The sequence below is a fragment of the Amblyomma mixtum genome, chromosome 2, assembly GCF_055824585.1.
Source record: "Amblyomma mixtum isolate Tamu chromosome 2, ASM5582458v1, whole genome shotgun sequence".
Classification (NCBI taxonomy): domain Eukaryota; kingdom Metazoa; phylum Arthropoda; class Arachnida; order Ixodida; family Ixodidae; genus Amblyomma; species Amblyomma mixtum.
Window position 1 is genome coordinate 219,853,404 of NC_143013.1, and position 14,703 is coordinate 219,868,106.

The 14,703-nt window shown below is 45.0% G+C and overlaps 2 protein-coding genes across 2 annotated transcripts in view; one reads left to right on the plus strand and one right to left on the minus strand.

Annotated features, from left to right (window-relative positions):
• Positions 1 to 7,463, plus strand: part of LOC149362626 (solute carrier family 22 member 7-like) — a 54,603-nt gene extending 47,140 nt beyond the window's left edge. The window contains exon 6 of the mRNA XM_089568344.1: positions 7,342 to 7,463. Coding sequence (XP_089424470.1) covers positions 7,342 to 7,463 — 122 coding nt within the window. The remainder of the gene's footprint in view (positions 1 to 7,341) is intronic.
• Positions 7,464 to 11,117: 3,654 nt separating this feature from the next.
• Positions 11,118 to 14,703, minus strand: part of LOC149362627 (uncharacterized) — a 21,840-nt gene continuing 18,254 nt past the window's right edge. Inside the window, exons 7-8 of the mRNA XM_089568345.1 lie at positions 13,687 to 13,756; positions 11,118 to 11,224 (exon numbers count right to left, since the gene is read on the minus strand). Of these exons, the coding sequence (XP_089424471.1) occupies positions 11,118 to 11,224; positions 13,687 to 13,756 (177 nt within the window). The remainder of the gene's footprint in view (positions 11,225 to 13,686; positions 13,757 to 14,703) is intronic.

The window sequence follows — 14,703 nt, forward strand, 5'->3', positions numbered from 1 at the left end:
GCACAATAGTTTCTGTTAATAAAGAGTTAAAACTTGGAAGCTTTAGTCTTCTAAAAATATCAATGTCATTACCAATGGACAGGTCGTAAGCAATATTCTTTAGAAGCAAACGCAAAAGCGAATTCACCCTATGTTGCCAGCGAACCGTGCAGTGACCATAAACAGTAATTCCGTACCTAAGTACACTATAGGCTAGAGCATGTACAACACATTTACGGACAGAAAAAGGCATAAAATATCTAATGTTATACAGGACACACGATACAGCACGAAGCCTTTGGCAAACAAAAGAAAGGTGCGATTTCCAAGAGAGATCACTGTCGAAGGTCAGGCCAAGATATTTGACCGAATGCGCATATTCAACTGGTACACAGTTGCAATTAAGACAAGAGGAAGTATGCAAATAAACAAGGTCAGTTAATTCAACTTGTTTTAATGGGTTATGAAAACAGATCAGTTTTGTTTTAGAAGTATTAACATTAATAAGATTAAACTTAAACCAGTCCATGGCTTTAATAGCAGCTATCTGTAATGCTGTAACAGCATCAGTGTATTTCTTTGCACATGCAACAATAACAGTGTCATCAGCATACTGAAACAGCAAAGATGGCACACTGTTAGCAAGGTCGTTAACGTATAGATTGAATAATAAAGGACTTAATATAGAACCTTGCGGGACTCCAGAGGCAATTGCCGTGAAATCGCTATGGAATCTTGAAATCGACACATATTGGCGCCTATCTTGTAAAAAGTTAGTAAGCAGTTCCAAAAACGAACCTCGAAATCCCAGCGCAGAAAGTTTATCAAGCAAAAGAACGTGGCAGATGCTATCAAAAGCCTTGCTAACGTCCAGAAAAAGAGAACATGCGACTTGATTCTTATCAAAAGCTGAATTTAGCACGTCAGAGAATTCTTCAAGAAGAACCGTTGTTCCTTTTCCTGCTATAAAGCCGTACTGACAAGGTGATAGAACACTGTGCGTATTCAAAAAATTCGTCATGGTGAGTAATAGATGCTTCTCAAAAATTTGGCCAATACATGGTAGAATAGAGATAGGTCGGTAATTACTCATAATGTTTCTGGAGCCACCCTTGTACAAAGGTATAACTTTAGCAGTTTTCATTGAAGCAGGTATTATACCAGTAGAAATGATAGTGTTAAGGATAACTAGTAGAACACCTTTAATTACTTCAAAATTACTGCACAATTCAGAAATCGTGAGGCCGTCATGACCAGGAGATTTGCTACGTTTAAGACTGAAAAGTATACACCTTAAATCACTTTCAGTAATATCAGGAAGGAAAGCAGATTCCATCACACTGAGAGGCATAGGACAGTCGGTAGGAGGGGTTCGAGATGCACCAGAGACCAGAGAAAAAAAATTGTTGAAGTCATTCGCAATGCTCTGTCCATCTTTATGAAAATGCGAGATGAAATATGTATCATTGTAGATAGCAGCGCTCCCTCCTTTCAGACTATTCACCAATGACCATGTTTTCTTGCTGTTAAAACGTGCGTCATTAAACTGAGACCTAAAGTGGTTGCGCTTGGCCAGACGGATCATGGCGTTGACACGGTTTCGTTCATGTTTAAACTGCAGTCGTAGCTGAGAACAGTTTGGGGCACGTCTTGATCGAGCCCAGAGCAGATCCTTCTCTTTAATGGTTGCCAATATTGCGGGAGACATCCACTTATTGTCTAAATTTCGTTGTTTAACATTCACCATGCGGGAAGATTCTGCTTTGTGTGAACGAAAAACATCGACGAACCGATCATATAGGTCCGCAGGGGACACACTGTGTATAAAAGAATCCCAATCATGCTTTGCTATTCTTTCGTCAAGACGCTTATAATCAAGTACTGAGACCTTTTGCTGGCTGTGCATAGATGCAGGATGGCTGGAACTATCTGTTAACGAGCAACAAATGAAATAGTGGTCTGCAAGCTTGACCTCAACCACAGCAGACCGCACCGACAGGTTTTGAGAACGCACGTTGATGTGGTCGATGCAAGACGCGACCAGCTGCCCAGCTAAGTATTCCTCACGTGTAGGGCTGTGGATTGTAGTCGCTAGCCCCCACTTTGATAAAGTGTCCAGATAATCTGCGACCGTTGACACAGTGGGGCGTAAAATATCGATATTCATATCACCGATAATGCACACGTGTTCTTCGCGGGAGAACGATGATAATGCAAAATCTAGCTCAGCTAAAAAGATTCGACCGTTACAACACGGAGGGCGGTAAATTGTGAGAAGAACCAGCGACAACCAAGGTGTACTTAGGCGGAGCGCAACTACTTCTGCTTGAGTGAAAGGAACACTAATTTCAGAAACGGACCAAGAATCCTTAACAAAAACTGCGATTCCTCCTCCCATTCTTTGTAAACGAGTGTAAGAATATAACTGGTAGCCTGGCAGCGAGAACTGTAGTAACACGTCTGACGAAGCGTTCACTTCCGTGAGAGCAATGACGTCAAAACTTAAGTGAAAAGGGAGAATTAACGCACAAAAATGGTCCCAGTGTTTCCGTATACTGCGAATATTAACATGAGTAAACTGAAATGAATTGCCTGTTTGATACTGAAAGAACTTCCGGACTTCAGAAAAATCGGAACACTTCACGAAACCTGTATCAGACATGGTTATGTTAGTTTCTCAAGATCCGAAAACTTGTTGATGCGAATGAGAGGTGCGCCTTCGGACCGCTTTGCAAGGACCTTCCCATTTTTGGTCCAGACGAACTCAAAACCCTTTTGTTTGCCCCGAGACCTTGCTAGTCGGAACAGCTCGCGATTAACCCGAGACAGGTTATCGTTAAAAAACAGCCGAGGAGACTGGTCGTCTTGCACCAAATCAGGAAGGCCCTTCCGAGCTCCGAGCCATTTCTGCTTAACAGAAACCGACTGAGTCTGTACTAGGATCGGTGGGATATAGTCGCCTCTGGACGGTAGCCGATGGACTGCTGAGATATCTGCTGGTTGAAAATCGGTAATGTTTAGTTTGCCTGCTAAGGTACTTAAGAAAGTGTGCAAGTTTTCATCAGATTTGACCGGAAGGCCATGAATCTCGAAGTTACATCGTCTGCTGTATTGTTCGAGATCATTTATCTCTCCACTCATCCTGTCAATCACTTCTTTCTGGGAAACTACTGTTGAAGACAGTGATTGAACTTGTGACCGAAGATCTGCAAGCTCAGCCTGATTAGTGGTCACTCCAGCAAGCACAGAGTCATACCGTGACGAAAGGAAGTCAATAGCTGACTGTATGTCCTCGACTGCTGAAGCAACCTTTTCACTAGCTTCCTTGACCAACAACAGTTCTTCCATTTTCCCCATCAGTGCTGATACAGTGGTAGTCAAAGTATCCAGCTTCACATTCAGAGCAGACAGTTGCTGCGAGAACGAACCACCATCGGGGTTGGATGCTACGTCAGGTTGCGCCACCGAATCATCCTTGCATGAAGGACACTTCCATGTTTCACGTGTTACCGTACTCATCTTCTTGTAGGCGTTATCAGTAACTGACGAGCAGTTTTTCCCCAAGTGAAATTCGCCCTCACAGGCACAGCAAGTCATAAATTTCCCATCTTTCGGTATGGCTTTTGAGCAAGAAGTACACAAAGAAGACATGGTGCAGTCAGCGGCAAAACACGAAAAGAGATGAATTACAACAGGTGTAACCAACACTCACCTGCCAAAAGCGAAGCAAACGTTTAGACCGGGACAAAGGTTTGCCGCTGACTGCAACGGTCCACGAAGTTGACGGTCTTTAAATAGTCGGTGATCGGCGCCAGGGGGACATCTTTGGCAGGTCCAGAGCGAATGAAGGCAAGGATGGCTTGCGATGTCGAAACAACAGCTTTCTTGAGCCGCATGCGCAGATCAGTCACCCGAAGCAGTTGCGAAGGTGATAGCCGTTGAAGATACGAGCCGCTTTCCGGCTGATACTGTCCCCTGGCTTGCAGAGCTCACCTGCCAAAAGCGAAGCAAACGTTTAGACCGGGACAAAGGTTTGCCGCTGACTCGTGATGGTAAACCTCTCTTCTAATTCTAGTTTGCCTGATTCAGTTAGTAGCCTCATTACTGTTTTCAATGCCGCCGCGGTGGCTCAGTGGCTATGGTGCTCGGCTGCTGACCCAAAAGACGCGGGTTCGATCCCGGCCGCGGCGGCTAGAATTTCTTTGGAGGAGAAATTCTAGAGGCCCGTGTACTGTGCGATGTCAGTGCACGTTAAAGAACCCCAGGTGGTCGAAATTTCCGGAGCCCTCCACTACGGCTTCTCTCATAGCCTTAGTCGCTTTGGGACGTTAAACCCCATAAACCAACCAACCTACTGTTTTCAACTGTGAAGGAAAAGGGCTTCAGTTCACGCATGAATTGCCTAAAGGCAACCAAATCCACTTTCTGGATATCAATCTAGAATTTACGCCCTCACATATCAATTGGTCCTACAGCCCCAGAATGAACAAGCAGTTCTTACCCTTGGACAGTGCATATTCAAAGTTGGTAAAAAGAGCTATCTTTAACCTTGCCTACCGTTCTGCCCTAAAGAAGTCACGTGAGCGCAAAAAGAGTTCAAGTGTTAAGCGTCAGATCGAGAGGTTGTATGCTGCTGGGTATCCGCGGCAACTGATAGCCTGTGTTTGCGAAAGCCTGCTACAGAGGATGAAGACTACGAACCGTCAAGCGAACGAAGAAAAACAAAAAAAGTGTGTGTCACGCCTTACATGCACCGAGTGTCACACAATATAAAGAAAGTTGCAGGAAGATACGGCGCCCAACTCATGTTTGCGACGCCGCGTAAGCTCACTAAAGTGTGTGCAGTCATGAACATAGATGATAGGCAGCAAAGATGCACCTTAAATCACAGCCTTGAGTAGACAGAATGTGCCAGGGAAATTATTTATGAGGTTCCATTATCCTGTGGAAAGATTTACATCGGCCAAACTGGGTAATATTTCAATGAGAGGGCGGCTGAACATGTTCGCAATATACCTACTCGGGAGACAGTTTAGCTGTACATTGAAAAATGTGCGAAAAAGTGATTGCCACCCGTATCTCGAAAGCGCAAATTCCTCGCTACGGCTTGAATCAAAACAGAAAGGGAAATAACTGAGGCCTTCCTGATCGCAAAGAATGATGACACCGTCCGTTATGCTTTCTGATAAAGAAATTTCGTTTTTAGAAAGTTACACTTCAAATTGTCCATTTTAACCCCTCCCCTTTACACTTGTTACTTGTTTCCATCCTTCATAGGTTTTAGCCTAGTTTTAGCATTTTCATTCTCGCGCGTCGCCTTTACCTTTCTTTATTTTTGGCTTTCACTCTCGGTTTTACGGTTTTGGCCTCGTTGTTAATGGGTCCCAGACATTTTTTATTTTTTTTATTTTTAATCTTGTTTTGTATCATTCATATCGCTTCACTCTTATTTCTTTTTATTTCCTTTCTGCTTAGTTTTTAGGGCCTTGCACCTTCATCTTTTACTTTGTTACTGTTGGTTCCACGTCGCATTCCTTCTGCTTAGCAAGTTTTCGCCCATAATACATGGTTCGGTCGTTTCCATCATTCGTTCTCTTCGATTTATTTTCACCTTCAGGTGGCAAAAATCACAACTTTCCTTGGACCTCCTCTTGTGTATTACAATTCGATTGAGCCTGTTGTACGAAAATGGTGCAGGCAGTGGCCATTACTTTTCATTCTTTTATTTCGTATCACCCTAATGAATGGTTCATTCGTTATGAAGAAAGAGAGATATCCACTGTTCTATGCCGTTCCAGAAAACTGTTCACTTTGATTTCTTTGGGGAGCACTCTAGGTCGATCAGAGTGACTCGTGGAGATGAAGGAAGAACGAAAAAAAAAAAACTATGTTGGCCAGTATTAAGTCCCAGTGAAGAAGAGCACTTACTGCGCCTAGGCCCACTGATGATCTGCCGAGCCCAAGCTAAGCCAAGCACTCCAGGAATGAAGTGGAGGGTAAGGGAAATAAGGAGAGGTGATGGAAATGTTACATGAGGGGTTGCGCTAGCCCTCGCCCGCAAGCAGAACCACGGTCACGGAGGAGGTGCAGGCGTAGAAAGTTCAAGCGCCGCAGCATTTTGCCTTCGGCGGATTTAGCTCGCTCTCGTCACCGGACGTTCAAGTGGTAATGGCCAGGTAGGTCTATTCTATAAGTAAACATTCACTTTGGCAAACTTCATGAACTTCACGTGCGTCTACTCATCGCGATGCGAGTGCCAGACACTGTGTGTGTGCGCGGACATCACCTATGAAACTTATTTTATTATGCACTCATCAACCTTCATTCGCACTTTCCCTTTCCTCCCCTTCCCTTTCCCCAGTGTGGAGTAGCAGGCCAGGGCCATGTTACCACCAGCCGACCTCTCCTCGTTTTCCTCTCATTAAAATTCCTTTCTATCTCTCTCTCACTTCGCGCAAAATAAAGATTTGGTGTTATTTGTGTTCTGCAGTCGAAAGTTTTTTATAGGTATCATTCATGCAAAGAGAAACCATTTAAGAAATAATAATAGTGTGCTGCCACTCATTTTTATGGAGCAGTCATTGATTGAATGCCTCTACCTTAAAGCTTCCCACGTTCCAACCGTATGTGTTCTCCCCCACGATTTTCGCAACTGTCATAGCGTCGAAAAGCACCCACAAGACGTTTAACACTCGCTTCAAGGTCGTTTATACAATTGCTTTGCGGCAGCAGGCCCGGGGCATCCCTAGTAGAAGGAGCAACAGCGCCCACACCAACACATCTGAATCCTCGTAACCTCATCAGCATTTCAAAATCGTTTATGTGACGATGAGTGGCGGTGCTCCTTTGTCGCTGTTCGAGGCTTTAAGTTATAATCCCTCCGACAAACTCATAGTAGCCGTTTCTGGTTCTTGAAGCGTTCCCTTTAACACCAATCCGCTATTTGATCATTGAAACACATTCCTTGATATAGCCCCGTCGCGATGGCTCAGTGGCTTTAGCGTTCGGCATTGATCCTAAGGTCGCGGCACCAAATCCCGACCGCAGCGGACATATTTCAGTCAAGGTGGAGGGCAAAAGCGCCCTTAAACGCCCTTCAGTGCGCGATGTCAGCTCACGTTAAACACTCTCGTTTGGTGGAATTGATTCCTGAGCTCTCTCCACTACGGCGTACCTCATAGCACATGTGTCGCTTGAGGACTAAAACCTCATATACCACATGCTTAGCTAGAGAACGTCCTGCCGTCCTCATGATGAACCTTATCACACGAGCGCGTCGCTGGCGCTACCGTCATCAGAGAAGGGCATTGGTCGCTGGGCCCGATACAGCAAGAGGGCTCCTCGTGCGACATGATTTCGCAGCCGATTCCAGTATTGGTGTCGACGGTCCGCGCGTGGAAGCTGCATCCGCTGTCGGCAGTCTGAGGATGCTCATGGCAGCTGACGGCCGGTGCCACGTGCAAGCCACAGAGGTGCAGTACTGACATCCGTTTCAAATAGGTGCCGCACTGCGGACCTTGTTGCTATTCCAGGCCCAGCGGCCGATGCACCGCTTTGCTGGTGGTTGTGCAAGGCACGAGCAATAGCGCAATCGAGTAAAGCGCGACGCTGACATTACAGTGGGACTGGCTTGAAAATTTACAGCTCCAGATGCATGATGCCGTTAAAGAGTGTTGAATAAAAATGCCTCTCAACCTTTTGGTGCTCTCCTTGCGGTAACCATAACCTTGCTTGGTGTTTATCCCCATGAGTAGAGATTGACGAGATTTCAAGAGGATCACTGATGATTAATCTTAAGGTTAACCTTGATGTACTTAATCGCTGTAGGTTAAGCATGATTGTCTAATATGATACGGCATTCTTAAGCGTTACACAATGCATGATATATTTGCTATCATTTGTGCTTTGCCTGCTTAATCATTATAGGTTAAACATTAAAATGCTCTAACGCACCTTAATATTGCAAGAAAGTTGAACTAAGTAAATAAGCTTTTCATTAAAACTGCTTTTTGGGCGAGTAGGTGCATATCGGTCTCGTGGTATGTGTTTGCGTTAAATTTTTTCAGAAGATGGGCTTCTCTAGCTGCTCACTTTATTTGTCGTGCACTTCCTATTTTATCATGAAATGACTTGATATCATAGCAGGAAAAACTTGATAATGTTTGGCCGAAGCGACAGCAATCACTTTCGCATTGACTGACGGAAGCACACCCATCCGCTGTGCCAAGATAAAATATCATTAATTGCGACACTATGAATTCGTTTCCGACGCTTCATTCGCGGGGATAGAAACTATGGCTAATTATCTTTTCGCAGTTGCCTTTAAGGAATACATGGTTGCTATTTCGGGCACTATTGGTTCTAGCAAAACAGTCGTTGAAAGACTAACACCAGTGCCCATCATATGCTGATATCTTCATATCGTAAAACCATGCAACCAAAGACCGCATTCTAGAGAGCACCTAATATCCGATTCATAAAAGCTTCATGGATCAAAGCCATAGAGAACAATCGACAAGCCGGAGGTGAAGGAACATACTACAAAGCCGGTAGCGGCGCCATGTATTCCGGAAAAAGCCCTTTAAACCGTTGTCGCTTTCTAAAGAAAAAAAAGCAAGCATCCCTAACCCTTATACTTACAAGTTATAAAGCTGAGGATTCGAAGCCAGATAAGGCTGAGAAAATTATACTGGCCTACACCAGGAGCAGGCAACAGCAAACAGTGTTTGTTATCATTAAGCGCTTCCTTCATCAATTTTTCTCGTATAGTTTTCGCTTTTCGTATTGTTACCGGTCCTCGTCACTGTTTACTCAAAAGATTTGAGAAATAAGAACTGTTGAAAATAAGGTACGCATTTCTTACCACCGATCAAAAAATCTTTTTTTGTTCGCTAACGGAAAAAAAAGAGCGAGTGAGTAAAGGTCTTAGAATTCTTCTTTGCGCACAAGAAGACGATACAATAAGACAAGGGAGACAGGACGGATTGCGCTCCGTCCTGTCTCCCTTGTCTTATTGTGTCGTCTTTGTGTGCGCAAAAAAAGAATTCCGGGAATGAACCAACTAGCCCCACAACGCATATTACTTGAGTAAAGGTCTTCATAGAACAAATGAATAGAATCAGGAGCAGAATAAGCTCTTGGACTAAGGAACCCTCCCGGGAAAATTTTAACATTGCCAATTAGTGCTATTTATTTTCTCTCTTCCGGGTCCGGAAGGACTAAACAGGCAGCTGCGATAAGAAGTATGCAGCTGGCAAAACTAAGCAATGATGTCTGAAACGAGAGGACGGATGAAATAAAAAAAAAGAAGGTCCATATGTTTACGTTAATCGCTTAACACAGCTTGTTCACTGCCAGCACGTCACCACGTTGTACACGTAACCATGCTCGGCGTTCTCTGTTGTGTTTGTGGGTACCAGCAGCCAAGAAGCGGCACAGACGCTATGGTTTAATTTGTTCGGCGGCAATTAAGAAACTTCTCGCGGTGGTCCCTACTACGAAGTACCTCTGCCGACGTCATCGGTCGCACTGCTAAGGAAGGCACAGCTTTTTATTTTCATCTAATTTCCACAAATACTAACGCGTTCGCTTGGCAGACGCTGTGTTCGCACTTAGCCCCGGACGCTTCTTGGAGGCGATTAATAAACCACTGGTCCGGAGAAGTCATAATGAACGCCATCGTGACCGTCTACGCAACTGCTTAAACGGCAGTCTGGGGACGTTAAGTTCACGGCTGGAAAATCCCGGCGCAGAGATTCGTAGCGACGTGACTGTAGCGGTGACAAGCCCCGTTGAAAGCATATACTATCGCAAATGGCGTCGGTGTGACGGCGGGCGCCGCCACCCCTGCCTTAATTTTGCAGTTGCTTCCCGTTGTCCTTCTACAAGCCCCGCACGGTCGCCGCCCCCAAGCCGCAACGAAAGCGAAGTGGCAACGTGTGCGAGGTGTGTGCACACCCTGTTGTCGGATGTAATTCAAGAGCAGAGCGGTAAATCTTCTTCAATAGAAGCCCTCCAGCCAATCCCATCGACTGATTGTTACGAAGACACGGTTATATCCTCTGTCACCCTGTCATGGCTCTTTAATTCTTCTTTCGCGAGAACACCCCGTTACTATAGTCACAAACAACTCAATAACGAAATGTTCTTCGGAATTAACTGAAATTTCTTGGAAATCGGTCGACGCCACTGGCTAGAGAGCGTCCTATCATGAGCGTTTTCAACTTCGTCCTTGTGTTGTACCCGATTATATCCACTTGATGATCTTGCTGCAACACCACCGTCAGCACCGACGCTCGAATGACAAATGAACAATACAGCACAGCTCCGCGCTCCGACTTTCTTAGCCGCAAAGGAGAATTGGCCGCAGGCGCGTGAGGAAAGCTTGTACCGCTTTGGATGTCAACATTAATGAGTAATTTAAATATTCGAAAAACGATTGTGACGTTTGGTTCCTTTTGCGGACCGTATAATTCTCCTTTCTTTTTGAAGCGTCACAAATTTCCAGAAGTGGCAGTCGTATATCAGACTGAGTTTCTGTAATAAATATGAATCCATTTTTTTAATTTATTGCTGCCACCTTATAAGAAAAACACAAAACAAATGTTATCATCTTTAATTCCATTCGACATGGCGTCACACATACCTCCTATTCCCCTTTACTTCATTTACTTCACCTACTCCTTCCTCCTGTTTTTGTCAAGCCCCCCTCCGCCCTATAATGCCCACCGGGCCAAGGAATAACAGAAGTAAATAAACAAATAAATAAATAGAGTGCAGAGAATCGGTTTCTCATTCTGCACAGTACTCCGGAAACAAATGCGCTCACTTTCCGGCGCATGAAACACAAACTCTGAAGCTCATTTGTACAATTTGAGAACTGGTAACGTAAAAGAAGGTCCAGTCGCGTTTGTTATGCCAAGTGACCTGCCGGTCATGAATTTGAGGCGAGTGTGGTCGAGTGGAGTTGTCTGGACGGGCTCGTAAAAAAACTAAAGTACATAAGAATAAGGAGGACAGAAAATATTGTTCCATCTCGCTTCTGCGGCAATGCGAGTTCTTTATCGGCACAGTTGGAAAAGTTAAATACTAAGAGGAGGCTTGGGAAAGGAAACGCAGATAGTGTTTTGCAGGACCTCTCAGTTGTAGCATCCCGCGACACATTCTCGTTCCGTATGCCTACTGCATCTCAATGTGTCCTGATGAATTACCATGCTGGGCTTCAAGTCAGAGAGCGAAGGGCAACCTGAAAGATGAAAAAAAAGGACCGTAATAATCAGCTTTAGTTTGTTTATTCTGCCAGAGCATTAGAAATGTGGCAAAATTTCACCTCCAAATTGGTTCTCCATCCATGACTTGTGCTACCGTAATCAGAGTTAGCTAACAGCTCCAACCTTCTCGAAATGCGAGCGTATTGGAGCGAAAGCTCTATTACTACATGTCTCCCAAGGTGAATCTTGATGCGTGTTTGACCTTGAGACCCCGGAGCGCAGGAAAACCACGTGATTATCCAAGCAGAGGTGATACCACGTGATTAGGAGCGAATGGTCAGCGAAAAACAACGAATGGTCACTGCCCCAGACATAGCCAGACATCCTGGAAGAGCACATTTTTCGAACGGGGAGTTGTTTATGAACGAATTTTTTTTCATATGTCCAAAGGTTGCACCATAACAATCAACATATCCGCAGATCCCTCCCTGCAAGTCTTCTAGTTTTATGGTAATTACTCTCCAAGCCCACCTCATTGGCTTTCTATCGCAGTCTGGCTCTGTGCGAGCTCAGGACAAACTTGAAATGCAAGTATTTGCTATGCATAGGAAGGTTAAACCACTGAAATCAATAGGTTTATAACAGTATCTTACAAGATTCCACAGTTGCCTCACAATTAAAAGTGATGTCCAGGAAAGCTGCACTTGTCTCATGAACTCCACTAAGCCGCCAACACTAGAATGCTTTGTCAAGCCAAGCCATGCCCTTCACAGCTCATGGACACACCCGTGTAAATAAGCAGCCCTGTTGCGCTGCGGTTCTTGTCATGGTCGCTGGCATCATTTCTCCCGTCTATCATGCCCGTTAGTTTACTTCGTGCTTCTTGTTGGCTGTCAAAAAAATTTTGAAACTTCTTACCCTCCCTTTCCCCCCTCTCTGCCACACTAGATATTTGCACAATTATGGGCATTACGTTTTCTTTGCTATTTTCTTGCCTTTTAGATTTTACACTGACAGAACTGCGCTATCTGACTGGCGAATGTAATGAGAATTGCAACGAGCAGCGATAGACGGTCGCCGTGTTTGTTTCGGTCGAGGGAGGCTGCAACTCGAAAAGCAACCCCTCCCTCCTCCCACCCTCCTCCCCCGCGCCTTCACTATGCCTCGGCCGCAGAATAATAACAGTCAAAAAAAGACACCGTGTAGAAGAAGCGAGGGGCATTAACCGCAGCTGCTAGTTGAATATCCAAGGGTGTGCCATGACCGTTTCAAGAGGGCAATTGAAAGAGACAATCGGAAAACAATAACGTTGACATGCTTAATCAAATAGAAAAAGTTATATATAAAATAAGGGTATCGGCGCCATTGTTGGTTTTCAAAGCAAATTGCGATTACGTCAAAACCTGTTTTTGTGCGCGGATATCTGAGGCTAGGCTTCACTGCCAGGCACTTTCATCGGTGATCAGGAAGCCCTTTCCTGTCTTGACGTCACGAGTTAGAATCATGTGGTGGGGAAAAATGTTCTATTTATAAATCGAAAATTCTCAGCAATCAATGCCGCTTTTGCGGCCGAACCAACATAAACTTCGCCAGTAAGAGCCATACAATCGACTTTTACAAAAAAGAAAATTTTATGGTGTTGCCCTCGTGGTCCCTTTAGGGGCCACCGCGGTGGCTTAATGGTTATGGTGCTCGGCTGCAGATTTAGAATCGTAATGTTGCTGGGCTGCTACATTTACAACACATATACGCTTGCTTTGAAGGAAGGAAACCAACGCCACCGAAGGCAAAGCCCGCCGAGCATTGTTAGGCAGAATCCAATGATGCACGGCAGGGTGTGGTTGGCGGCCGCGGAAATTTGAAAGCTTACCACCCCCGACATCATTCCTGAAGTGCTTGAAGGAGAAGCCTGAAAATTAATCGTTGATTACGTCATCTTTTTAAACGTCAGCGCAAAAAAACTTAGCATGCTTTAACTATAGCCTCCATAGATTTGAATCCTTGAATACCGTTGAATTCCTAAAAAGTGATCCAGTTGGCCCTGAACGATAGAACGCACCTAATGCCACCAGAGACCTACTAATCTTTGCCTATAGTGCCCTAGGTTGCTGCACATGCATCTCACACTTGGTGCTGGTAATAGTAATGGCTTGTTTTGAATCTCATAAAAAGACATGCTGCAGGCACCCCTCGGCTCTGTGGCTGGTTTTACTCTCCCTTGCTTGCATGTGGTGTCATAGGCTGAAGTTTCCAGAGTTGGTAAAACTGATTACGTACCTAACCAACAATGTGCACGATACATTAAACGCGTTTGCGTACAGATATTAACACGTAGAGCCAATACCTTTCCACAGCTTACGGAGGCTTTAGAAATGTAGCAAGCTGAGTAGCCAAAGTAAATATCTGGCAGCGCGTGAAATACACTTTGCAGGAAATTCGCAACAAGGAATGAGCGATTTAAGGAGCACATTTGGGAGGAAAATGAAGAGCCACTTGCCCATAAGTGCCATTGCTCTCTCAAGTTCCGTCTTGAAAATGCGCAGCACTTTGCTGACGCCGTTTTCACCCTGTAGAAGAGACAAGGGGGAGGGTGCAGGGTGCAGAGGTGGCGTGATGTGATGCGTAACACCAAACATTTGGCACAGATGACATCTGTGCTTTTTAAAATGAGTTATGAATCGATGGAAGTAAGGGCCTGTCGAAATATTACAGTCTACTCATCTTATTTCACTTATTGGCGCCTAATTGGCACGTCATCTTATTTCATCACCGGGCGGGGACATCAGGACAGCTTCGTGGTGTAGGCGTCGAGCGCATCAGGGAGGCTTGGGTTAGCGAAAAAGGAGCGTTAATTTTGGTTCATAATTTTGCAAAATGAGTAGCGAAACATAATTTGCGCCATAAAGCAATCCCTCGCTACGCCAGTGGCACTCACGTGAGCTCTCCGGCGTCGCACCGTCACGGGAAAAGGATGACATTTCATATGTAATTTTCCTCGTGAGGATTGAGTATGTTGGTACGAAGGCCAACATTTTCATTCTCTCCCTCTATGAGCTCTTCCGCATACCCTTCCTCCAGCACTGAGTAGCAGCCCAAGCGCGGAAGCGACCCCGCCGACTGTAAGATCCCGGTAATGGGTGAGGCGCGTTTCCGCAGTCAACGCAAAGTATTATGGGAAAGTCGTTTACTACCGCTACTTTCGATTCCAGTTTCTCCTTTTTCTTGCTTCACGGTAGTCGCTGTGCTAATTTCACTCATTCTACTAGCTTATTGGCACTGAAACCTTGCTGATTGTACTCCATAATCATCAGACCTACGCGACGTCGACTCTGCGGTGCTTCGCCGCGTGTTTTCGCACGAAACGTAACCACAATAACGGAAATGGTGCGAGGAATTCCTTAGAGGAACGTTGCTCCGCGTCATCCGTAGATCATTTATTCTACCCCTGCAACAAAATAACGTGGAGATTTTGGCTGATTTGCGCTGCCTTTAAGTGCATGGCTCGAAAATGAAG